The sequence below is a fragment of the Cinclus cinclus genome, chromosome 20 (assembly GCF_963662255.1).
Source record: "Cinclus cinclus chromosome 20, bCinCin1.1, whole genome shotgun sequence".
Classification (NCBI taxonomy): Eukaryota; Metazoa; Chordata; class Aves; order Passeriformes; family Cinclidae; genus Cinclus; species Cinclus cinclus.
In genome coordinates, this window is record NC_085065.1 from 3,981,538 (window position 1) to 4,008,424 (window position 26,887).

Here is a 26,887-nt window from a genome sequence, read left to right on the forward strand (position 1 = left end):
CACCTTTGAGTCCAAGTCTGAATTAAGTCCTGACTCTTCAGGAACAATGCAACTGGAAGGTGCCACCTCTGAGAGAGATGTGGGAAGGAATCAACCAACACACAAGCAGGAAATGAGAAAAACTCAAATATTGCACAGTATTTTTTTTTTAATGCTTTTCCTCACACACCTATGAAGCAGTTTAGAACAGCAACCTTGGCAGATTCCATTTCATAACCATTTCTATTATTTCCTGAACAAAAATGTGAAACACACATTGTCTCCCAACAGCAGTTTCACTAAAACTTAAATAACAAACTATTTTAAACACAAAACATCTACTCCTACTGGGGATTTATAATATACATTTTGTAATAAAATCATTATGGCAACAGCTATAAATCAATTGAGATGTGCATTAAGGGATTTTATTTTATCAATAAGAGTTTTTAGGAGAAGTACAAATTGCCCAAAGGACATCACAGCTAATTATTAATTTTAATTAATAACTATGCTTTTTTTAAAAGGTCAGTAATATTTACATGGCTCTCAATCAATAAAATGTGTTGCCCAATGGTTTAGGAATAAACAGAGCTGAAAATGCCAAATGTCTGAAAGGGAAGAAGGTTCTTTCTGCACTCATTGAGGTGCACAGGGGGTCAGACACAACCTTGGAGCAGGTTCCTGCTGGCATTTCTACAAGTGATATATTGGGTATTTCTCTGTGTTGGAGAAGTTTAACAGCCGTTTTCAAAACAAATTTTACAGCAGTAAATAGGTAACAGCCAAACTGGGGAGAATTATTCTTCAGATATTCAACACAGCAAGAAATCCAGGGTCTGGGGTTTTTTTCTGAATGTAGAGAAGACAGAAGAGAAGTGTCAATTATTTATGAGTCAAAGCATGCAAAAGCACCCCCAAGTCCAAATCTCTAAAACTTTTGAGTGTAATAAGATATATTTTTTCACAAAGGAAATAAAAAAGCACCTTAAACAAAGCAGAAAAAATGTTTTCTTCCAACATATGCTACGAACAGTCAGACATGTAAAGCAAAGTTACTGCTTCACAAAAATACTGTAAACCTGGAGCTAATAGGGGTCACACTAAAAAAGAAGCGTTTGTGATGCATAAATGATGATCGTGAGGAAAAAAAAAAATGGCAGCAAAAAGGGCAAATCACCATTACAGTACCCAGTTTAAACTTCCCGCCTTGAAGGAAGAAAAATATCCAAGGCACGCCATTTCCAAAAAATCTGATACAAACAAAGCAATTAATGAGCTTGGTTTGCCACCTGCACGGGCATTTTGGTGTGAGCAGTGCTGAGCAGCAGCAGCCCGGCTGTCAGAGCAGCCCGGCTGTCGCAGTTACGCCACGGGCTCCTCTCTAACGAGGACACAGAGCACACACCGACCTACCCAACCTGCTGAACTGTTGAAAAGTATGTGACTCCCTCTCTTATAAATAATTAAGCCACCTACAAATTAGAGAAAATCAGCGGTGTGCAAGCAATGACGACTGTCAAGTCTGGTTCTGCTTTAGAAACAGCACAGGGCAAGGCAAACAAAGCCCGGTTTCTTAATAATCCCAGCAGAGACACCACACCTGCCAATTGTCTGCATAACCCACTTTGGGCCCGACCTGCAGCAGATCCATCAGTCGGGATCATCTCCGGGACTTGTTCCCCAAGCTACACAAATCACCACGAGGGGTGGCCTGGCTGGTGGGGAGTGAGTGGATCTTCCTGCCGAGCAGGAGACACAAGTCTGAGTCTACCCTCTGGTTGTAACCAAGAGGAGGACCGGGAGGATAATTCCAGTCGCTGGGAAGAGCAGGAAATGATCCCTTGCACTGCTCTGGAGCACCCCCTGGTAGCCACACAACACCCAGGGAATGCCACCAGCCATCCCTGCCTCCCAGCCAGGTGCAGGGAGGAAGAATATGCTGGCAGAACTGAAGTTCATTTGGAAGAAGGGAATATTTAATGCATTCTACGTGCAGCTGATGGTAAAATGGGTTAGTTAAAAGCCTTGCTCTTACTGTGCCTCCACACAAGCAGCATTCCTGCTGTGGGCTGCACGTGTTTGGGTGTTGAGCATCAACATGACATGAACACTGACAGACACCAACACAGTGATGGCAACTTTCATGTGAACCCAGTTATTTATCAGCTGAACATCTGAAATGTTTAGACTAACACATGGAGAACTGACAGAGTATCTCCTTTCCACCTTGAGATTACCAAAACCCACGGATTTTAAATACTCAGAAGGAAAAAAAAAATTAACAGCTTGAGATAGTACTACATCCTAACAAGAAAAAGAAACAGCTTTATGATAGCAGAACTTCAGAAGCTTGAATGAACCACAAAACTTCTGGTGAGAAAAGAAAAACCCAGCAGTACCAGACATTAAAAGAAAGACACTGTGACAGTCAGGAGAGAAATGGCATGAGGAGAAACAGTCAGTGCCCTGGGTACCCACAGACATAAGAACCTTTGTACCTCTCACCAACACTGCTTTTTCTACATCTTTATCACCAAACCACTAAGCAACAACTCCTTCTTTAAAAAAATAATGCCAATAGACAATCCTAATACAGCCAATTCTTTGAGAATGCAAAAAATACAGAGACTTGGGAAACATTCTATTTGGAAATACTCTATTTTTGTGCCTCTGGGTCTGAAAGAATGGAGTTAGAGAGTTCTTTCTTCCCTGGAGCCAAATTTACATAAGCATGTAGCTATTGCTAAATAACCTTTGCATTAGAGACAGCTCAGGGAAATGCCTCGTTCTTAAGACTCTCGAGTTTCATCAGATCACTGTGTAGGGCGTTTTATTTTTTTTAATTATTACTCACACTTGTATACTGAATCACTTATAAAACAAATAAGGTTTAATAAGTTTCAATGCCCAAGGCTACCTCAACGTGATGACATCTCTGTCACGCAAGAACTGGGAGTGCTGCGCCCTGCAGCGATAACTAAAAAGCTGTTTGATATAATGGCAGGTTTAAAAGCAAACCTCCAGACCAAGAGAATTTAAAATGCAGATTCTTGAAACAGGCTAGAAGTTTCCTTCAAGTAAACAGATGTTACAAAAAGGTAGCAATTTCTTAATAATCCAACATTTTCAGTCCTTCAAACACCAAAGAACAGGAGCACAACATCAAATTAAATGCCGTAGCGCAACACAGGTTTTAACAAAAGAGGGCAGTTTGAAACACTGAATTGGAACTAGCGTCAGCAGAGGTGCCTGCTGGTGCCCCCCATTGGGAAATGGAGAGTTACAGAGGACAGGTGGAAGGGAGCAGAGAGCCAAAGGCCTTAGTGCAATTACAATATGCAAGGCCGGGTGCGTGTTCCGACAGGAGCCGCGGAACAGCCGGACTCGTTCTGCACAGAACGCTGAGCGAGATGAAACAGCAGCACACACCTGATCAGCCAGGCTCACGGCCACGAAGAGGCAGATCAAAGTGCAGCCACGGCCAACTACTCACTGCGTCCCTGACTTGCAGTTTCAGTTCATTGAAATGCAGGAGTTTCGTGTCTTTTCTGAGCAATTTTTCCATGCCAGCCTCGCTCGGAGCTGCTCAGTAAATGCAGACTGTGAATGGCACAAAATCGTAACCCGACCAAAACCCACCCTGCTCAGGGCAGCCCCACTCTGCTCTGATGTGGAGAGACTTTTTATCCCCACTCTGGTGGGTCACATTATTCCCAAAACATACCACAATCCCAAAGCCCACCTTGCTGTACTGACCAGAAACTGAAAAATGGTCTTTTTTCTCCTGCTTGTTCAGAGAGATGGCCAAGCAGCTGCAGTTTGACTCTTAAAGTAACAAATTCAAGCGTAAAGAATTCTGAAGTTTGGTGCCACAACTTTTAGTTGCCTTTCACAAGGATGCTTTACATATTTAGTGATTACTTGTTATGTTAAAATATATTGTATTTATTTATAGAATAAATGCTAAATGAATGTTAGAAGTGTTTACTTATTTTGAACACTTATTTTCAGCTGGTATTTTTGACAACAGTGTTGCTACAAAAGTGAGAGAAAATTCTTAATATTAAAATATCAGGAATATATGTAATTATATATAAATATAACATTTATAAAATTTAACTCTTGAAATAAGTATCTCCTGCTCCCCTTAAGCACCTACATGCACACATACCATCCTGAAAACCTTTACTCCCTAATGATACAATTCACTGTAGTGACTGAAAGGAGAAAATGAAGACTAAATGCAAGAAAAGACTTTACAAATCTGCTCATATCTCCCAAGTGAAACAGGAGTTATAAGCTGTGGAGAAAGAAAAAAAAAAAAATCACAGAAAAGCAAAGCAGCAGGCTCTGCTCCCAGGTCTATTGTATCACATTCTGGTTTCGATTCTACTTGTTGAGTATTCACCTGTTTCGCTTAGTGCGCACTAATGAACAGGTGGATGGAGCCAAAGCCAAACTCAAAGGAATTATGACAAAACACTAATGCATTATACATCCTGCAGGTCTCATCATGCCCCGGGAATGGCAAACAGTCAGCCTCCCTTTCCAGATCTGACAATAAAATGATGAAACATCATTCTGTCTTTTGAAACGCAGCAATGCACACAAATAACTCTTCCTCCTGCTTAAGTAGCAGGTCCTCAGTTATTCTAAATATAGATCATTTCTCTCCCTTCTGATTTGGAAGAGCTCGAGAGGGAAAAGAAACAACCAAAAAAAAAAAAAAAAAACCCACACCCCACACACTTGTTCCAGACCTTTCCTTTGATGTTTAGTAGTACACTGCACACAAGTCCTCTTAGTGACTGGTTAAAAAGAATAGCAAATTTATGCAAATTATCAAAACTTGTACAAACACCAGCAAATCCTCAAACCTGTGCAACTGCAAAGACTGCACAAGGGCTCATGATCTGTCTTCACCTGCACTGCCTTGGTCAACAACCAAACCAAGAGGGAACAACAACTCTTCCACCCACACAAATGCCTCCATTCTGCCCAAATACATTCGGACATCAAAAGTGGCACAGACACCAGAAGTGTTACCCCAGGATTTCAAAACACACCCCAGCAATTTTAAGGGTGTAAAACTACAACAAACCTTTTATAAATAGCCCTTCTTAGGATGTACAAGAGCAGCACTGCCTTGGAACAACAGCAGTTTAGGTACTGCAGATTTTTTTCCCATGCACAGGATGCCCATTTTAAAATCCAAACTAAGAATTCAGCTCTTTCAAGTCACACACCATTATCAATTCACAAGGAAAGGGCATTAAACAAAAAATTAACTCAGATTAGCAAATAAACCCAAACCTACTGAAATGACTGCTACTTGATGAGTATCTGCATCGGTAACTTCAATTTCATTTGGGGATGACAAAAAAACAAAATATACATGCATAGGAAGTTATACTGTCTAAACAGCTGTGGAGGAAATCCTCCTTTTTTCATGATCAGGAACTCCTGTGTGCATTTGTTATCAAAGGCCTCCTGTAGCAGTATGGGATGGCCATAAACCCAACTGTCTATCTTTTAAGGGAAAACCAGTATTTACCAGGGCCTGGAGCATGCCGTTCACAATGACAGTGCCCTCCATGGTCTGCGAGGAGGATTTGGTTAACATGGAGAGCACCCAGTCCAGGAAATCTGCCATCCTGCTTTGCCTGACATCAGGGCGGACAATAAACCTGTCACAGAAAAAAAGAAAACATTGCAGCCACTGTCTTTATGACACCCATTGAGAAACGATTTTTCCTCCTATCCAAATTGATCTTTGCTCCTGGAAACAATTCTCCAGTGTGTGTTACCCCAAATTACACAGGGTGGAACACTCCAAACCATCCTATGTTTAGCCCAGCTGTTTCTGAGGCTCTGATCTGGAATTTCGCTTTCACTTCAAACCCAGCTAAAAACTTGGGTTCTAGAAATATCTTCATTGTAAAGCAACAAAACTTCCAGAGACTTTAAGAAATTAGAAAGCTATTAGAACTAGGGAAAAGCTGAAACAAATAGGAGGATGCTTCACCTCTCTCACCGAAAACAGCCATTCTGCAAATCTGAAAATCAGTGGAAATCAGCAGAAGATCCCTTTTGCACTGTCTGTCAGCAGCCAGGCCCAGAACAAGCAACCAGCAGGGCTACATTTGGGGTTTCAGATATTTGAAAAGGTCAAGCACCTGCTATTTAACACACTAGATGGGTCAAGAGTTGTGTTTTTAGCCATCTTAGAAAAGGCAAAAGAGGTTTATCATGGTTAAACTACAGTAAACCTACTCTCAGCCCTCTCCTGAACAGCCAAGCTGCAGTCAGAACATCACTTCAGTGTCCTGGCACCTACAAACCAGGTCCTGTTCCAGCAGGGATTCAGGCTACATTTGTTCTCAACTCACCCAGTAGAAACAAGGCTCATGGGGAAGCCCACCCAGCACAACTCACAGAATTCAAAGAGGATGTGCCCTGGAGACAGGACCTGGATCCTTCCTACACCTACAGGTAACAGGGGAACAGCATCAAGAGCTGACTGATGGGGGTTTTAAATATATTAAATACTGAAAACACCTCAACAGATGGGATGGACTGGCTTCCCAGCCAGCCCTGTGGTGCTCAGCAGCAGAACAATGAGGACTTGGGGTGAGCTGCAGGAGGGTTGTTTTGGGTTGAAGGATGAAGCTGCCTTTGGCCCAAGGGCACACATGAGAGAAGTGACCTGTGAAGTGGCTGAGCTGGTTCCTAGACCCTTCCTCAGCCCCAAGGAGTTTAAATCCTTCTTTCCCAAAGGAGTGTGCTAACCTCCAGACTAGGAGCAGGATAAGGATCAGCCTCATCTCCTCCTACTGCAACCATTCAGTGAGCAGGCAGAAAGGAGAAGTCATTAATATACTCCAGCTCCTTTGCCCTGTGAGAAGCAGCTCACTTTGGAAAACAGGAGGTCTTGAATCCTATGTTTCTAAACTTCACCGGAAATTCATAAACTCCTTGGAGCACAAACCAGGGCCCAGATTTCCTCTTCCTCCCCAGGGACTTTCCCAGAGCAAATGACTCCCATGCTACAGAGTCAGACTCCTGTACCTTCTCTGTCCATCTGTCCCAGGACCCTTGTGCTCCTGCCCACTCAAGTAACAGTCCAGCTCCAGGGAGATGGCACAGAGACCTCATGTCAGAATGATCATGCTCAGAACTGGCTTTGGGGATGTGAGAACAGTGAAAGGCCTTGGAGCCAGCCTTCTAATTTCTGGTGAAATGTTTTAATCACCAGGCTGCTTTGAAAATGGTGTTTTCGTAATAAACTAAATAATTGTAAGTCCACTATACAGTACCATTACTGCCTTGCACACTTGGTACTAGCATCAGCTTACTCTATCACCATACTTGTTCTGAACATATACTCCTAATTAAAATTAATTCAGCTAATAAACAGAGATGAGAAGATAAGACAATTAATAACAAGGTGCCTGCATAGGACCAAGTGGTGAAATCCCCCTGAAGTCCCCCCCTCACCTCCAAGGGCTGAGCACTGCATGAGCACAAAGCTCTGCTGAACACCAGGCTGCAAACAATAAAGTTGCTGTATGTAAGCTCCCACTCAAAATTTAGTTTTACAGACACTCTGGAGTACAATTGAAGCACAAATTCAATTAGGCATAATGTGATGAAAGAATCTTTTAAAATTACTGTCCTCCTTACTTGAGAAAACTTCCAAATACTGGGTGTACTTTCAACAATATATTACTCTTAGTTAATTTGGATACTTTCTGGGATTTTAGGAAGTAAAGAATGTTCAAGAATAATTCACTTTGTGTCACACTGTCATCTCAAATCCTCTGGGTCTGTCAGCCTGTGACAAGGCAGATTATCCATACAAATCCATAAACAGCAATTTCTAATTATTGATTCCAAAATGACTAAAAAAACTAATTAGGATCACAGAATTATATAATCATAGAACAGTTTGGGTTGAGAAGGACCTTAAAGCTCATCCAGTTTCACCCCCTGCCATGGGCAGGGACATCTTCCACTACCCCAGGTTGCTCCAAGCCCCATCCAGCCTGGCTTTGAAAACACTTCCAGGGATGGGGCAGCCACAGCTTCTCTGGGCACCCTGTGCCAGGGCCTCCCCGCTCTCACAGGGAAGGATAAGGAGACAAACCTTGTCAAAATAAGTATGTAACAGGCAAGACTCCTTCAAGAATGCACAATTAATTAATGAAGTCTCTTGAATTTTGCTCTGATACATTTCAGAATAAACCAGAAAAGCACAGGATGAGTCACCAGAGAACTGTGAGTCTTCACGAATTTTCTGCATGACATTGTACATTCTAAACCAAAAAAGTGTTTGATTTGCCATTAGATTCAGACCTGTAGCATTATACTCACTAAATATAAACTTCTAAAGCCTTGAATCCTGTGACTGAAGCTCAGAATAAATTTAAAGTAAGTACACAGATGATTACCTGCTAAAAAGACAAGACAAGGTCTGCTCTATTAAATGCTGATTTTAAAAACTATTTTGCTTAATCCCATAAATTTAATGCATCTTAACCCAGAGAATATGAATGTAGGTGTTATGGCTGTGATTCTCCCACACCCACTGCCCCCATCTCCCAGTGTCCCTGTGTCCCACTGTCCCCATGTCCCATTGTCCCCATGTCCCACTGTGTCCCCTCATCCCCACGTCCCTCTGTCTCCATCCCCATGTCCCTGCGTTCCCCAGTCCTGCTGACCCTGTGTGCCACTGTCCCCATGAGCCCATGTCCTTCTGTCCCCGTGTCCCTCTGTCCCCATGTCCCTCTTCCCCCATGTTCCCGTGTCCCTCTGTCCCCGTCCCTCTGCCCCCATGTTCCCGTGTCCCCCTGTCCCTCTGCCCCCCTGTCCCTCTGCCCCCCTGTCCCTCTGTCCCCATGTCCCCCTGTCCCTCTGCCCCCCGTCCCTCTGTCCCTCTGCCCCTCTGTCCCTCTGCCGCGCTGTCCCCCTGTCCCTCTGCCCCCCTGTCCCCCTGTCCCTCTGCCCCCCTGTCCCTCTGCCCCCCTGCCCCCCTGTCCCTCTGCCCCCCTGTCCCTCTGCCCCCCTGTCCCCATGTCCCTCTGCCCCCCTGAATCCGCTGCCCATGGACAGCGCCAAAGCTGCGCGGGCAGCGCCCCCTGCTGAGCACAAGCTGAAGTGCAGAGTCGAGGCTTTTACTGCTTTAAAAAAAAAGGGAAAAAAACCCCAATCAGTCACAACCTGAGCTGACTAATGGCGTTGTCCACTAGAATATGCAGGAATGTGGACTGGAATAGATACTGAAACAAGAGACGTGTATACTATCTCTGTTTATGGTCTTTGTAATTTATTTTCATGTGCAGAGGAAGCAGTATTCCAACAAGCACTACTGCATTCAATTCAAGCAACACTAACATCCCACAGACGGTTGGCAACTTCCAGCCCTCCCAAAACTGTCATGTCAGATTAAGAAACAGCAGGAGGAATGGGAGCCTTTCTGCCAAGATGCACAAAAGAGACTTACTTGGACACCAGCACAGCAGCTGCATCCCGAGCCTTGTCACTGACAACCAGGTAACACTAAAGGGAAAAGAAAACTCACTCTAAAAGAATTCATACACGGAGGTAGAAAACCAACTATGTAACTCTGCCCATAATACACTACTGAATACTAACATGACAAATATTATTATGATTACACACATTATGTAATTATTGTGATTACAAACTGAGCTTAAAGACAGCAGAAGGTTCATCTTCCCATTTAACAAACTGCATTTGATGCAGGATTTCCCTAAGTGTGCCTTTCAAAGCACATTTATTACTGAAGGTTTATTTGCTGAAGCCTTAACTCACAGACACATTGGCCTATCAGCAGTAAGTCCCTCAGTGCTGCAGGTGTCAAAAGCCTGAGCTGTTGGGGTAGCTGTGGGGAAGGGGAGTGGTTTATTTTTATCTCAATGGCATGACAAGTCAGCCACCTGGGCTGACACCCACTGGAACTTGATGTATTTGTTTAAAAATCTTCGCACAGTCACAGCTTCCCAAGATGCTCACTCTGATCAAAAGCTGAATTCCTCTAGAAATCCTCAGATTTGGCCTTCAGAAGCAGCTCTCTGGCACTTGCAAGTGTTGAAAGCCTCTATCATATTCAAAGGCAGGGGATATTCAGATAAAATAGTTTATTGCATCAGGGGAAACAAGCTCCAGTCTTGCCTGACTCTAAAGCAGCAAACAACAGACTGAAGATCCAGAAGTACAAAAAAAATTCTTTACTTATTAGACACAAAAATATGGGCTTAAACAATATGCAGAAAAGAATATCTGTACATTGTGGAATGTACAGAATATGTTAATATTTATCATACTGAATGATTGAGCCAAGTATCCTAGGTCTGAAAGCATTACAGGAGGTGTTTTCCTCACCTTTGCTATTTCCAGGATGCGATCCATGGTTGGCTGCCGAGCCTGCCCTTCCAGGGAAACGAGGTTTCCATCAAAACGGGCCAGATCAAAAGGAATCAGGCAGATCATGGACAGCCACAACAAGAGCATGTAGCGACTTTCCCAAGTCTGGAAAGGAATGGTAAAACAGAGGTTTTTTACTTCATTTTCTGCAATGTGAAGTGCTGAAAGCACAAAAAAGCCCCTGGCTCCAAGGAACTTTCAAAGATGATCAAGAGAAAACTCCCAAGGTGAGTGCCCTGAAACTCCAGAGGAGACAGAACTACAAATGATCCCAAACAGCAAAACTGTAATAAAATTAATGGACCTTACCCCCATCAGAAATCTAGACAACATCCTTGGTTCCTTCCCAAAGGAAAACTGCACCTTCACATTTCCTGGTTTTTTCCTTCCCTTGGCCTATCTGTGCCTCCACTCACAAATATAACAGAAGAACATTTTTCTCCTTATTTTCTTATGTATTGCTTTCATGGATATACTGAAAGTACTTCAGAAGAAAGAAGGAAGTTTTTCAAGCTTTAAAGCTATACAGCAGCAAAGTGTCAGAATTGAGGTTTAGTTTTAAAAAAGCTTTAATTCAGAGCTGCAATACAATTACTGTCTTCAAATCCATGATTTTTGTAACTTATAACTGATAATGATCTCTCTTAAAATTCATCTATTCAGCTCTCTGGAGTTCTTTTTTTTTCCTTATTTAAAAATAGAAGGATGTAAACTACAGTATCCTGGAGTCATACTGGATGATTTTTCAGTTATTCCTTTTAGAGGTTCAGTGCCTTTCACTGCCCTTCCTTTTATTCTTGTTACAATCAATTTGTTCCTTACATGAGTGGTTTAAAGGTTCTGCTTGCACCTCTGCTGCCACTGCTACTAAATCCTTGGAATAAATTCCACGAAAGAAAACCAAGACCTTGGGGAGGGCATTTCTCCTGTGACGAGATGATGATTTTCACACCAAATCCAGGTATTAACACCAGACAAGGCCTGTCACTGCTTTTTATACTTTTTCCTAAATTTCTTCCTTCAGCTTTTTCTACTGGCGACATCAAAGTTAAACAAAAAGTACAGTAAGTCCTCACCTCAGGATCTCTTGGGTTCTGCTTTGCAAGCATATCCAGAACAGGCTGCAGGTCCCGGACCTCATGAGGGAACAGTGGCAGGAAACGTTTGTACCCTCTCACCTAAAGCAGAGAGTTTGAGAATTCAGTCCCCACCCAGCACCAGCACATACTGAGGAGAAAGGAAAGACCCTTGGAGCAATGTCTTGACTAGAATCCTCACGTCACAAGGAGAGTAAGCATGCAAATTAAAGTCATAAATACCTTGTGATATTTGTGTTTTTACAAAGTTATTAAGAATTCATGAAATTATAATTAACTTTAAAACAAGGGACATTTGGAGATTGTCTGGCCAACCCTCCTGGTAAAGCAGGGTCAGCACAGCAAGGTGCCCAGGACCACATCCATGGGGTGTCCAGTATCCCAGGGATGGACATCCCACCACCTCTCTGAACCACCTATGCCAGGGCTCAGCCCTTAGAGCCCAAAAATATTGTGCTCAAAGGTAAATTCCACATCCATCTAATTGTTCATCACACTTTACTTTTCAATGTTATAACTCATGTTTTATCACTCAGTATATCCAAGTCTGCAATTTCTTTTGCATTCAGACCTCGATTTTTACTAATCTGGATCATTTAATAAAATAAGCTATCATGAAAATGGGAAACAAGAGAACTAATCTTCCACAGTACAGTTTAAAATATTTAACCATGTTAAACACATGTTAACCATGTAAAATAAACATGTGTTTATGTTAATATTTTTGAAAACAATGAAGAAAATATTCGTTACTTACAAACTTCAGTTACAGAACATTAAATTTAGGATTTTTTTACCTTTGTAATGATGTAGAGAAATTTAAAAGCCAGGTGAACTAGTGGGGCAGGAGATCCACTGTCCCGTACTATCTCCAACAAGGAATTCATCATCCCCTCTAGTGAAAGGAGAGGAAAACCAGTGAGACTACATGCAGTTCACAGAGTTTCTTGTACTTCTGACAGAACAGAGGGAGACAGCAATTATATAATGGAAGTACTATCAGCCACAGCAATCTTGTAATGCAAACCCAAATCTTCCAGAGTAACAGATCTTTTAATATAGACACAAAAATGATTTAAGGATGACATTCTTACCTAAGTGGCGATCCAAAAGGTGAGGCTGCTCCTGGTACTTGTCCATTATACCTGCAAATGAAAAGATATCTGTAATAAACTACTCAAAGAGCCTTAGCTGTGAGATACCCTCTGGTTCTGAACAGTTTTAGTTTAAGATTCCTGCATCCCTGACCTTTCACCACCTGTAAGGGAGGTCAGAAGATTAGAAAACCACAGCTTGGATAGAGCTTGGATCAATCTGGTCTAGTGCAAGGTGTCCCTGCTCATGGCAGGGAGGGTGGAATGGGATGATCTTTAAGCTCCCTTCAACCCACAGCAGTCTATAATTCCAAGTAACAGTACAAGCAGTCTGTCCCCCTCAGACTGCACTCATTTACCTACACTGAACCATCAACCCACTCCCAGGAGTCTCTCCAATCTCCTTAGACAGACCTCCCACAATAACACTCTGCAATGAGAGTGCTCCTCACAATCCTCAGAGCTAGTTTCTTATTTTTAAATAGAATACAGGGAATTATTCAGCAAAAAACAAAGAATCCTTAACAAATTTTAACCTCAACAAATACAAACTGCAGCTGTTACCACTGTTCTCCTCAAAACTGTTCACATCCCTCACTCTATTTTGCTGCCAGTAACATGGTCTCTGCCTTTTGCATACTGACTCGAGAAAGGAAAAATTGAAAATGAATATTGAAAAAAAAGTAAAATAAGAGCAACTTGCCAGAGCTTTCAGACACAAAAGCTTTTCGATTTAAATCCAGAATCAACAAAAAGCAGCTACAGAAATGAAAGCTGGACTCCCAAGGAGATAATTAAGTGATCCGGTGTGGCATTGGACATTGCCTGGCTCATTTTAGCTATTTGGTCAGAAAACAGCTTTTGAATCAGAAAACTAAAACCTCCTTAATCTCCCCTTTTCTGTATTTGTTTCTCCCACAACCGACTTTGCTCTCTGCTCTTTTTCTGTGCTTGACACATCAACACTTACATTTAAGACACGACTCAAAGTCAACAGTGCTGCAGCTGACCAGTGGATGACACTGCACAACTACTTTCAGACACCAGACCATCCAACAGTATCCTTGTGCAATTCCACTGGGATGCCAGAATGCCATCAAGAGGGAAACTTGAGCTCCTAATCATCACTGATTTCCCACCTTAATTAATGATGCCTTAAGCTGCACACAAACAGTAGAAGCAGTGAACACAAATTCCAACACCAAAGCTTTCCAGCAGAAGCAGAACTGAAGAGCAAATTTTTTCCCAGGTCACAGCCTGGCAAAGATAAAATGAAACCCCAAATAATAAAAGCAGAAGAGAATGAACCTAAACCAGATCCTCTAAAACTATGATTTCAAAAAAGATCTTTCTATATTTTCCTACAAAATTTTAGTTGCAGATTAAACTGTCTCCCAAACTTCTGTTTCTAACAGTTCATCAAAAAATGAGCATCATGAGTTTTTCTGAACTCTTTGGAAACTTCCATTAAAATCCTCTGAAACAGGTGATTACTGTGTTCTCTGTTCCCAGATAAAAGGTATTCCCGAAGTTTCAGTGCTCTAACCCACACATTGAGCCTCTTGGCACATTTGGGACATTGTGTCCAAGAAGGATCAATGACACCTGAGTACACTAAATATTATAACCCAATACTGAAGCACATACACAGTATCTTTTTTAAGTATATGGAGCCTGTGTTTACTGGGCAACAGCATACAGGCAGAAAGCTCACAAGTACAATTTAAATTGTATTAACACTCCACATGATGTGACAGACAGACAGGCACAGCAAGGTGATTTTTCCAGCAATAGTTTTTCCTGTCCCACTGAAATCTGACATTTCCTCTGTGATGTTGAACAACCTCACCAGTGTGAGTTCCTGGAACTTCTGTCTGAGCAGTTACATGTTCATCTCCCAGACAGAACAGTCAGTTCAGTTAACCACAATAATGTTTCTGAGAAACTCCTGCAGGGTCAGATCTCCAAATTTGGGGGGGGGGGGTCTGCTTGATGGTTTGCCCACTTCATTTCTTGTTGTCAAGAACAAAGCTGCTGTCAATATTTTGACTGTAAGTTTTTGCAATTCCGCCATCGTTTGCAAATATGCTTGCAGAATGCCAGTCTGCTAAATTCAGTTTGCAAATACATGAAGCACTGAATGAACTTTTTCAAATCACCTCATCACAACACTGAGCTAACACACAAATGTGCCTTGAAACGGGCTGGTCACTCAGGCCACAGCTACATGCACCTCACAATGGTCCTTCCACATTCAGCTGAGGCCCAGGGACAGGACAGCTTTCCTTAGGTAGCACAAAAGCCAAACCAAGTTACCTCCACTTGGGAAAACATACATGATTTGTATGGATTCAGCCACTCCTCACATTTCTTATGAAATGAAAAAGTAAAAATAGGAAATTTGACACTTTGAAGCACAAATGCGCATAGGTGTGTTTTGATTAGGTAAAAAAGATGCTTTATATGACAAACTTTTAACTAAATTATAGCCTGAATTTGAATAGGAAACTAATAGGCCCAACATGAGCCAGAATACAGATTTCTGGAATCTAAGACCTAAGTTTTCATTTGCAGTAGTTAAATACCAGGTAATAAAGGAATATCTATATGGAAAACAAAATGAGCAACCAACCAAATCTTAACTACCTACTGATAAGGTTCCAGCATTATCACTGACCCAAAAATTAACGGTTTGGTCCCTTTCTGGTAATCAGCAATAATAAGATGAATAACACACAATAAAATGTTTGCAACAAGCAACAGCAGAACCACTCATTTTGGCTGCCGTGCTTACCTATGAACCGTTCCACGGCCATTTCCCTCGTCACCAGCTCCCCGAAGACTTCCCTCAGGTTCCCGATGAGCTCCGCGACCTCTCGGCTCTCGCTGAAGCTGTCCAGGATGTTCCTGTCGCTGATGGCACCCGGCTCCCGCTCCTCGCCCTCCTCCGGCTCCCGCCCCGCTCCGTCCATCCCGGCGGGCCCGGCGCTGGCAGTGACAGAAGGAAGGAAGGAAGGGTCAGTTCACGCCGCCCCTCACACCCCGCCCGGCCCCGCCATGCGGCCACCGCGCCTCTCCCGCGGCCCCGCCCGGCCCTACCGGCCTCCGCCGCGGGGCTCCCGGAGCCGCCGCCCTCGCCCCTCAGGCCCGGCGCGGTGCGACCACCCGGGACAGGGCAATACCCGGGACAGGGCAATACCCGGGACGAGGCAATACCCGGGACGAGCGACCACCCCCGACAAGCGCCCGGCACCGCCCCGGGCCCGGCCCGCGCCGCCGCCGCCGCTCCCGCCCTGCTACGGGCCGCCTGCAGGGACAAAAGACAGCGGCACCGCCTTCGAGCCGGTGCCGGGGGACGGACACGGCCTGGGACACACAGCGGGGATGGGGACATCCACCCCGGGGACACGCACCAGGGATGGGGACATCTAGGCTGGAGATGGGGACATCCACGCTGGGGGCACCCAACCATGGTGTCCTGGGGATGGGAGAAGGATGGGGACACAGGCATGGGCACCCAAGCACTGGGTGAGGATGGAGATAGGGACTCCCAGGGAAGGGAACAGCGATGGGGACCCCAGGGAAAAAGGACAAGGATGGGGACAACCTCGGTAGGTGGGAGACAGCTGGATGATGGCAATATCCATGACCTCCATTCCTTACCCGACCCACACCAAAACACTGCATTACATTATCGAAATGCAAAACATTATCTAAACCTCATCCAATACTGAAAACAACATTCGAACCCTGAAAGCTACAACTACAGCTCCACTGATTATACAGGAAATTCAAGGAGGCACTTCAGCCTGGCCAGGATATCAGAACAGGTTGCTCTTTCCTCCTACCCAGCAGCTCCATCCACACCCAAATAGTTTATCTTCAGGCTCAAATTCTTTCAATCAAACCACAGTCACAAAACACATGTACACTGAGTGGTGGGTTTCTGCAAGACAAGTGTTTTATTTGAGAAGTTTGAGTTCACAAGTATTTCCCAATGTGATACAGGTTGGTTTGTTCACATCCATAAACACCAGCGCACTTTGTTCTTTCCTCAGACCTAGATCTTCCAGCCATCAGCTATGATCCCAGCTGTGTTCTAACTCTACTGTTCCACTTTTCCACTGTTTTAGTTCTGTTAAGTTTTATAACCAACAGTGACAGATTTCCCTGATTCGAGGGAAAAAAAAATTTTTCACTTTTTGTATCATATTTACACAGAGCAAAGTGCATGGTTTTAAACCAATTACAACATCAAATTTTAAACTTTATTAAATCTTTATAGCACGACCATTTAAAGGTGAGAAAAGTCTAAACATATTTAAGCAATTTTGAATATAATATTTTAGTATTAGTCATGCCAGCCATCTGAACCTGAATACTCAGGCCATAATTCGTATTTGTGGGACTGCACTTTTACTCTCCTTGCCACTTTCTTCCATTAAAACCCCCCAGAGTCACTAATTTACTCTAGCTCAGGTTGTACACCAGTATCTTTGCTGAACACTTTTCTTCTCAAATTCCCACTGCCTGTGTTTTCTGTAAAAATAAAGCAGTAAGGAACAATAGAACCCCTTACAAATTCATCAGATTTGGCACTGTTCCTTCCATAACCCAGTGGTGACACAACAGACCAGCTGTGCCCACTGCACTCATTTTCTAAAACTGAAAATACATCAGCACCAACCAACCCAGCAGCCAGAGGTGCTTCTTCTCACCCAACCACAGAGACATTTTGCTGTCTTTTTACAAAGTTATTTAAATATGTTACTATTGTACAACACACTGAAATATCACACTAAAATGATGAAATGCTATTGTCAACTTTGAGTGGTAACAACCTACTTATGACTGTACAGTTAATTACCAAGGAACTAGACATCCTTCCAGAAAATACCACTGGAATTTCAGTTCTTATAGCAAGAGAAAAATGAATGTGAGTAAATGGCATTCAATTAAAATAAATATTAGAAATATTATTAATTACATATGTTTGTCAAATGCAGCCAAAGGGCCTTGTCTGCTCATTAAATTAAAATTAAAATGTTTTCAGATTCACAGAATCTGACTGAAATTTTGGATTAAGATATTTGACATACAAAAGGAAAGGAAAGAGAAACAGAAGACCATGGAAATATGCATGGGAAAGGGGCTGCGAACAGACAGAAAACTAAACCAGAACTAACAAGGGCAGACAGAACTTGCTATTACTTCCAGCACCACTGTCCCACAACTGCAGCTCTCCATAACAAACTGCTGATGGAGCAGTAGCAGGACTGGGAAGATGCTGCTGTGGAACACAGCAGCTACGAGGTGTGAGAGCAAGGGCAGGCTGACTGTCAGGCTGCTTCCCAAGCCAGTGGAGCCTTGACAAACAGTGCAGCCCTTTCCTTCAGCAGGGGAGGAATCTGTGCAGGGAAACTAGTGCCCAGGTTAAAGATTACACAATTGCTCTTAGTTAGTGAGACTCAAAAGTGCACTAAGCCTTCTCCATATCAGGTGTTTTACCATCAATTCCAAGTTTGTGGTACTAGGGATGAGCAGGGGCTGCTCATTCCTAAGGGACTGTGTCAGAATTTCTCAAATGTACCTGGTTACTTCAGAAGTTTCCTCATCATGTTTAGAGTAGAGCCCCTGTACCCTGTCCCAAAATGGTTCCAGTGGTTTATGTAATTAAAGAGCTGATACAACTTGTTCCGTTTCTCAAATCCTGGAGCTTTGGGTATTTTACTGTGATAGGCAGAGAAAAAAGAGCTGCTGAACCCTCCAAACATTCCAGCAATGGCCAGTTCAAATTCTGAATGGCCATAGAAGGAGGCGGGGTCAAATATAATCGGCCCTGAGTCGTCCTCAGCCACATTCCCTGCCCACAGGTCCCCGTGCAGGAGAGCAGGAACAATTTCTACATCACAGAACATTTCAGGAATCTTTGGCTGAAAAAGCATAAAAAGACATGCAACAATTATAGAGTGTTTGAGGAAAATACTAAATAAAATAAAGCACTGTAGCATGTTAGAGCCTGAGCTGGCCAAATGCTGCCTGTGTTCAGCCCTCATGGTGTGCTTTGGATATTGAGGGCAACAAGAACAAGCCAGTGATAAATGTTCTGGATTGTTCTTAACAAATCTTAGCAAAGCATTTAATTTACAGTCTAGTGAATCAACACCTGGTACTGATGTATTGTTTCTAGACATGGATACTCTTGATAATCTTGGATACTTACGGATACTCTTGCTGTCATGAGAAATATAAAATAATTTCATTTCAACTAAAAAGTTTCAATGGTAAAAAGGATTGCAGTAAGCATCTGGACCAATAAACAGAAGAGAGGAAAGCATCCCTGGTGTTCCCTGAGTGCTGCATGGAACATGGCCTGAACCAGCCTCAGCTGTAAGCCTGGGCCAGGTAAAATACAAATCTGTCCAGGCAGCAGAATTTCACCTACTTCATAACACCAAGACCTTCAAATTTACCATATTAATATTATTATTAGCTGTATTCTCAGAAATAAATGCTAATGCTGAATTATTGGGGTTTTTTTCCAGTAAAAGGAGTAAAAGGAATTCTGTTCAGCTGATAGTGTTGCTGGACTCACTTTTAACCTTATCCAGACCATGTTCTTCATTCCAAGCTGGGTAAATCCCTTATAAAACACCTTTACAATCCCACTGATACACATTTCCTGAAATTCTATAAAATGGATTTAAAACATGGTTCATACTTTCAGCTGTGACCAGAGTTCTCTGGCTTCTCTATCTCCATAGTCTTTTTCAATCAAATCCAGCTGAGCCTGGAGTCGGTGACGGATAAAGAAGGATGGCCAGTCACTCTGCCACTCATTCACCTGGAAAATACAGCAAAAGTTTGTCACACCCACAGTTTTAACATATGTGCACTCAGTGTTAATAACAGAGATCCAGTTAAAACATTCAGTGCTGACACAATGGCCTGGACAATGTCAATGTGACCAAAGCACAGCAACATCAGATGTTTTGTTTTGGGCGTGATGCTCTCCACCACACTTTGGTGGGGCTCTCTTTAACAGAAGTTGAGGTTCTGGCTATTTTCATTCATTCCCATTTTTTAATGTATTTTACAGGGAGAGTTTCTGGTGAGATCGTTTCAGTTATTCAATGCCATGTTTCAAATCTTTCTGGAAATGCAGAAGTATTCATTCATTTTTACTGGGTAACACGTTTCTGATTTGGTGAAAAGTTGTACTTAGCAAAGAGTTTGAGATACTGGAGGTTCATTCAGTTAAGTTGTAGAATGAAATCCTGACACATGCAGAGCCAGAAAATGGTGGAATTATCTCCAAGAGCCCTTTCCAGTGTCTCATGAGACATTACAAGATGAGGCTCTCCAAAAGCAGTGGAGAGATCCATATAGTAGGGGTTAATAAAACCAACACATGGTATGTGAAGGGACACTGATTTTTTAAAGCATCATCAAGCTAAAGAACCACTACCATCATTCCAAATTCTCACTCAATCCACTGTGCCTCCTGGCATGCACAGTACCAGGGAACAGGGATGGAACAAGGAAAGCAAAGCTGTGGTCAGAAAGCTGCAGACAAATGGAGCAAACTCAGACATGAGGAGTTCACAGACCTCTACAAGTACCTGTTGGCTTTCCCAGCTGTGGAACAGACCATACCTGTGGGATGTAACCACAGCAAGTGGCTGTGTGGAATCCAAACTGATCCACAAATTGGGCCTCGGAGTGACCAGCTCCTTTTCCTATAGAACAAAAAAATAATATTAGGGGATTTGAGATTTTTACATGGTAAAATTTGAAAACACAGAACTTAAGGCAGAAAAAATAACTTTAAGCAATAAGTTACACTTATTTCATGGTCATAATCCTTTCTAAAGCTGGAAAGAAATCTTTTGGACTTGAAGATGCTGAATGGAAATGAAGGCACAGCCAGTCACAGTCAGTGAGTTTGCTTTGGATGAAGGAGTTGGACATTCAGGAAAGGAGCCCAAACACAGTCACAGTCTGCTGTTCTGGCACTTGGATGTGCTGCCACTAAATGTGCCTTGATTCATAGATTGTTGGGACCTGCCAGTAATTTGGCCTTTACTCAAAAATAATGGATTATAATTTGCCCACCACTAAGAGTCAGACCCAGTCCATCTCTGAAGTCATGGGAACAAGACAGATACAGGCTGGGACTTGATATTTTAATAGCAACAACTCAAAAAAAAATTCTTTATATAGCTGATTTTTAAATGTATGCTTTAATTCACTTTGAGGAGCAGCAATATTTGAATATTTTGCTATTTGTTTGAGTTGAAAAATGTCATCCCAAACATCTTTAAAGGGGAACTTAATTATGCATTTACTAAGGGACGATATTCTGTAATCAGTTAATTATCTAAACTAACAGCAGGCAAAAAATTTGGATTTCTGTAAGCTCAAGAACATTTTAAGAGAGTGCATGAGGCTGAAAGGTTTCACTGACACTGAAGAAGAGTCCAAATTGTCAGTTTGACTTAGGAAAGTTGAAAGCAATGCTGCACCACAGCCAAAGGAATTGCTTCCTTTTTGATTTAGTACATTACAACAATGCTTTACCAATTGTGCTTCCCTCAGTCCTCAGCTTCTCTCCAAGCTTCTGATTATAAAGATGAAGCTCTGCTATCTGCTCTCCCAGCTTTGAAGAATATCTGTAGGATCAAATAAACCAAAATAAAACTGAAACAAGTGAACAAGTATTACACAGGGAAAAACCCCTCAATTAAATATGACCAAGGCTATTTTTGGCAAACACAGAAGTAATCAATTTCACAAGCACCTAATGACTTGCTTGAGGGAGCAAATGACTTGATAACAGCTCTGAAGACACAGGTAATACAACAAACACTCTAAAAGCTCTTGCAAGAAAGGTGAAGAGAACACAAGGTGGTATAAACAGGAGCAGAAAGGGCAGGAGGATCGTGTGCTCTTCCTTATCAGCAGAGAACAGAACATATCTCCTGTTGGGCTTTACCCTTCAGCAGTTGAAAGGGTAAGTCTGAAAAGAAGCCATAGGCAGAGATTGAATTGAGGCTGCCTAATGCTGAAGGCAACAACTAAAAACCACTTAAATATTCCACAGGTATCTTAACAGCAAGTTTCAAGGATGAAAATTAATTTCTTCTCCATGCCCAGAATGGTGGGAAAATGATGGATTTAAAATTGCAGCCAGAAGGACTAAGGTTAGACATTGGAAAATCCTTTCTAGGAGCAGTGGGGTAGATTAGAATAAACTGTGGAATTGCTATTATTGTCCCAAATAAAATAGATTGGTTGGACAAGCAGCTGCCAGAAGAGCCATAGGCATGACACTGTTCCCACATGGAGGCCTGGAACACAGCAGCATTCCTGAAAATCTGTTTTCAGCAACACACGACTCCTGAATTCCATATTCAGGTTGGCTGACAGATGAAATGCAAATTCATGTCATCTTAACTTAATCATTGGCTTAAATCATACTGGAAGATTCTACTTAGAGAAGCAGAGGTTTCAAAGACCTAAGCAGCCTGTAAGGTTAAAGAAACCCGTTGGGCTGGGAAAAGAAACTGCAATGAAAAATCTCAAGGAGAGAATGATGAGCCAATCTCAGCTGTGATTACCTTCACTGCAGCAGCATCTCAGCACACATGGAGCAGCACACCAATGAGTAGTGACAGCCATTTCTAGTGCAGGAAAAGCTAAACATGGACAAGGAGTGTGTACACACATATATACATACATAGCTATATATATATATATAGATAGATAGATAGATAGATAGATATTTAATATGTAAACAGAGAAGCACAGATCTCAACAAAGAGAATCCCTCCCTCTGAGAGAATAAAGTGACTCTGCCCATGAAGTTTCCTGGCTGACTGTAAAACATTTTCAAAAATGAGCCCCAAACATAGTAAAAAGAGATGCATGTACATACTTGTTAAGGTGCTTCATCTTTAGGTACTCCATGGCAAACATGGCTCCTCCTCCAGGCAGGTCAATCACTTTGATGGGCTGAGGCACTCTCACAATATTGGTTTTCTGAATCGCTTCCAAACTTGCCATTTCCCCTTCAAACATTTTTCTTGCCTGTCAAGGAATAAGAATATCCTTGGGCTAAACTATGGATGTCTACAAGGAGTACTTTGGAAAAAAACCACTTTTGACAAAGTGTCAAGGAGTTCATTCCTCTTGATAAAGGAGAGGGTTGCAGCAAAGCTTCAGTCCACACAGAAAGACTTGAGGGCCTTAACCCTAACTTCTTTTTTTCCTAAATTCATTCCAGGGTTGTAGGATATGTCACATTTCACCCTGATTTCCAGCTGCTTAAGAAGACACTAAACTACCTGGATGCAACAGCACCTCTGAGGATGGATAATGTGGCCACTGCTAAATGAGGAAACATTGAGCCCTTAAACTGGATCCTCTTTCCCCACAGGCCACTGGATGGAGACAGCACAAATATTCAGCATGTGCTCTGCATTTTTGAAGCAAAGGCATTGTTCTTCATGGCAGTTTAGGATGGGTTTGATATTGATAAAGCAAATTTCTGATGCACTGCGGTGTTAGAAAAAGCAATTGACTATTCATTTAGTAATAGAAAAGTCTAAAGTTTGGCTTGAGAAGCTGCAGGAGTTTTACTTTTAGAAATGCAAAAAGCAACGGGGGATGTTTGAAACTTCTGTAGCTTTAAAGATAATACATGAATTTCAGCCCTGGCCCCTGTTTGTGCCCTCCCATTATCGATCCTCCCAACTGGAACATGAAAAGGAATGCAGTGAATGCAAAGTCAGCTCTGGGCTTTTCCAAGCTCCAAGTACCACAATAACAGCTTTGTGCTTGGCCTCCTTTTCACAGGAATTACAGCTCATTCCTGCTGTTGAGGGTTATCACATTGCATTATACTGCATTTCACACTAACCAAACCTGCTACATTCATTCTGGATATAAAATAGATACAGGTTAAAAAACAATACTGAGAACTGGAATAATAATGTATTATTAAGGATTATTAAGCTGCTTTTAAAATAAAAAGGCTATCTCTATGCAATCATAAGATCTGCTGGCATTGACCTGAGGTTTGTGGTTGATTTTCACAAACACCCGTCCTCTGTCTGTCTCATACGTTTGGCCTTGGCTGATGCATCCTCCCCCAGAGCTCCCCAGTGCCTTCAGAATGTTGGTGTTCAGCTCTGCCTTCAGGATCTTCTCCATGGTTATTCCCAGGCTGCTGCAGCTGCTCTGCCAAACCTGCTGCGAAATAGGATTAAAGGTCTGGGTCCTTCTGCCACTGTCACTCTGCGATGAGGTAGGAAGGGCCACCCACCAGAGAAAAAAAAAAAAAGCAGCTAAAAAATAGCTCAGACAGAGAGAATGTTTCAAAATGCTGTGCTTGCCGTGGGTTTTTATACATGAAGAATAAAATTATTCATAAATATTTGCTAGAATAAACTGGAGAGATTAATTCTAGGAGAGGTGGGCGCTGGGGCCTCTCAGCGGGGCTGGAGCTGCTGGTATTTGTAGTTTGGAGTGCTCCACAGCTCCGGGATCGCCTGCGGAAAGGTGGTTTCAGGCCAGTCCACTAGAGGGAAGCTGAAGGCAGCCCCAGGAATGGGCGCAGGCTTTGTATCGGGAGCATTTGGTGTGAAATCCCAGGCTGCAGCCCAAAAAGACGCGATTAAAGCCGCTAATCGGCCGGGCCAGGACGGGCCAGGCGAGGAGCCCGGCTGGAGCCCACGATTCCTTGCGGGAATTCCTGCCGGTGCGGGACAGCGCCGTGGGGATGGGGGAGATCCCGGCCGGGCTGCGGGACGGGACCTGCGGGCACGGAGAGGGTGAGCGGCACCGCCGGGTCCCGGTGTGAGGGAACAGCTCCCGCTGTGAGGGGATGCAGTGCCCCGTGTTGTGAGGGACAGGTCCCGGTGTTATGAGGGGCTGTTCCCGGTGTTATGAGGGGCAGTTCTCGGTGTTATGAGGGACAGGTCCCGGTGTTATGAGGGGCAGTTCTCGGTGTTATGAGGGACAGGTCCCGGTGTTATGAGGGGCAGTACCCCGTGTTATGAGGGGCAGTTCTCGGTGTTATGAGGGACAGGTCCCGGTGTTACGAGGGGCAGTACCCCGTGTTATGAGGGGCTGTTCCCAGTGTAATGAGGGGCAGTTCTCGGTGTTATGAGGGACAGGTCCCGGTGTTACGAGGGGCAGTACCCCGTGTTATGAGGGGCTGTTCCCAGTGTAATGAGGGGCAGTTCTCGGTGTTATGAGGGACAGGTCCCGGTGTTACGAGGGGCAGTACCCCGTGTTATGAGGGGCTGTTCCCGGTGTAATGAGGGGCAGTTCTCGGTGTAATGAGGGACAGGTCCCGGTGTTATGAGGGGCAGTACCCCGTGTTATGAGGGGCTGTTCCCGGTGTTATGAAGGGCTGTTCTCGGTGTAATGAGGCACAGTTCTCGGTGTAATGAGGGACAGTTCCCGGTGTAATGTGGGGCTGTCCTCGGTGTAATAAGGGACAGGTCCTGGTGTGACGGCAGTCTGACACTGTTCCCCACTCCACACAAGTGTCCCGGGGCCCTCTGCACTCAAACACACAGATTCCTGTTTAAAGGCAGCACACATTCCTTGTACGTATCACATTGACAAAAATTAGAACATGAGGTCTTATTTTAGAGCTTGCTCACCACAGAAATGGTGCTTTGGGATGAATGACACATCCAATGCCACCGAAAGGACGTGATGTTTTGCTGATGGATTTTCGTACCGTGGTTTTGTTTGTGATGTGCACAGCATTGGGTTCACTACTTTGTGTGTTTTTAAGAAGGGATAAATGCCATTAGATTAAATTCTTAATTCCATGAAATCTGAAAAGTGAATTGCCAATAAAAATAAAAGAAAATGGTGTCGTTTTTGCAAATGATGAAAAATATAAAAATGGGTAATGGGTCTGCATATTCAGACATGGGTACTTAAAATGCATTAAACACAATGAATATATATTAAACAGAATTAAAATGTTTTCAAGACAATAAAATGTATTTAATATACTTAACAAAGCATTTATCATTCTTAAGTTCTACTACCAATAGTCTGACAAATACTGTAGTGCTACAATTGTGCATTTGGATTCCTTGTGAAATTCCCTCAGTAACTTTTAGTGACAAACTTCACTAAGCTAAAAATGGATCTATAATTATTATGCATATGCACAACAAGGTTTTGTCTCATTAGTGTATGTAATTAATTTGATAAATGTTTTTGTATGTTTTTTAATACTTTGGGGGATTAATTAATAGGTTAAATACTTTTCTGTAAGAATAAATTACATTTCATATCACTCTATCAGAAAAATGCCACAGAGACTGTGGTAAAAGAAACACGACTTGAAGAACACTATTTCAAAGAATAAATAAATTATATTTCTGGAAAATAAATCCTTTCTTCAGATTCTTTAGAAATTGTTTCTTTAACTGGGGAGGGTTGGCTTTATCTACCTTTAGAAGAATTTGAAGAACAATAGATACCAGGAATGTGACCTCAGCCTTTAAGTATCATATAAGGCTTCTATATAACATATCTACAAAATTGTTACATGAAATGTGGAAGAATAACTCAAGCCAAGTCTTTCATGTGTGAAGGGATTTTGTGACTCCTCCTCCTCAGTTATAACATTCCTATGGTGCAGCTTCATCCCAGTTTCCTATCAGGGTCTCCACTGGTGTGACATACCACCAAGAGTCTGTGGTGCTCCTCCTGGATCAGCACTGATATACCCTGTGAGTGCGAAAATTCCGACCAGGAAAATGCGAGAGTGGTGCCGGGACCTGGAGCAATCAGTGCATCAGCTTAAAGAAAAGTGCCATCAGAACAAGTCTTCTCACAGTGAAAACTCAGCCGGCAAACCCCGTTGGTCTGAAGGAATTCCTGCGGGCCCTGTACGCGGGGGATGAGCAGGCTCCGCCTGCTGGGCTGCGTGTGCTGGGGGAGCTCCGGGAAACGCTGCGGCATGGAGCTGCTGGGATGTTCAAACTGCATCTCCTCTGCAGCCGGACACGGACACGGACACGGACACGGACACGGACACGGACACGGACACGGACACGGCTGCCCGCAGCTCCGAGGGGTTAAACGTGAATCGCAGACACCCAGACTTTGGCAGTGCTCCGCATATGCCTGCCCAGTGTCCGGGTGCAGGATGAGCAGTTCTGTCCCGTGCACACGGTTACATTGGTTTATTTCTTCCAAATTATACCCTTGGCCTCCTCAATCACCAGTCTG

At 43.1% G+C, this 26,887-nt stretch overlaps 2 protein-coding genes across 2 annotated transcripts in view; both read right to left on the minus strand.

Annotated features, from left to right (window-relative positions):
- The window catches only part of TBCD (tubulin folding cofactor D), a 117,138-nt gene extending 101,547 nt beyond the window's left edge, over window positions 1-15,591 (minus strand). The window contains exons 1-7 of the mRNA XM_062506578.1: window positions 15,414-15,591; window positions 12,620-12,670; window positions 12,323-12,420; window positions 11,505-11,606; window positions 10,387-10,533; window positions 9,485-9,540; window positions 5,537-5,669 (exon numbers count right to left, since the gene is read on the minus strand). Coding sequence (XP_062362562.1) covers window positions 5,537-5,669; window positions 9,485-9,540; window positions 10,387-10,533; window positions 11,505-11,606; window positions 12,323-12,420; window positions 12,620-12,670; window positions 15,414-15,591 — 765 coding nt within the window. The remainder of the gene's footprint in view (window positions 1-5,536; window positions 5,670-9,484; window positions 9,541-10,386; window positions 10,534-11,504; window positions 11,607-12,322; window positions 12,421-12,619; window positions 12,671-15,413) is intronic.
- A 2,622-nt stretch (window positions 15,592-18,213) lies between these two features.
- Window positions 18,214-23,833, minus strand: FN3K (fructosamine 3 kinase). Its single transcript, XM_062506297.1, has 6 exons — window positions 23,693-23,833; window positions 22,557-22,708; window positions 21,200-21,291; window positions 20,276-20,358; window positions 19,341-19,463; window positions 18,214-18,552 (listed from the first exon to the last, which is right to left on the minus strand). The coding sequence occupies exons 1-6, from the start codon at window positions 23,831-23,833 to the stop codon at window positions 18,214-18,216; spliced, it is 930 nt and encodes a 309-aa protein (XP_062362281.1).
- Window positions 23,834-26,887: the final 3,054 nt, after the last annotated feature.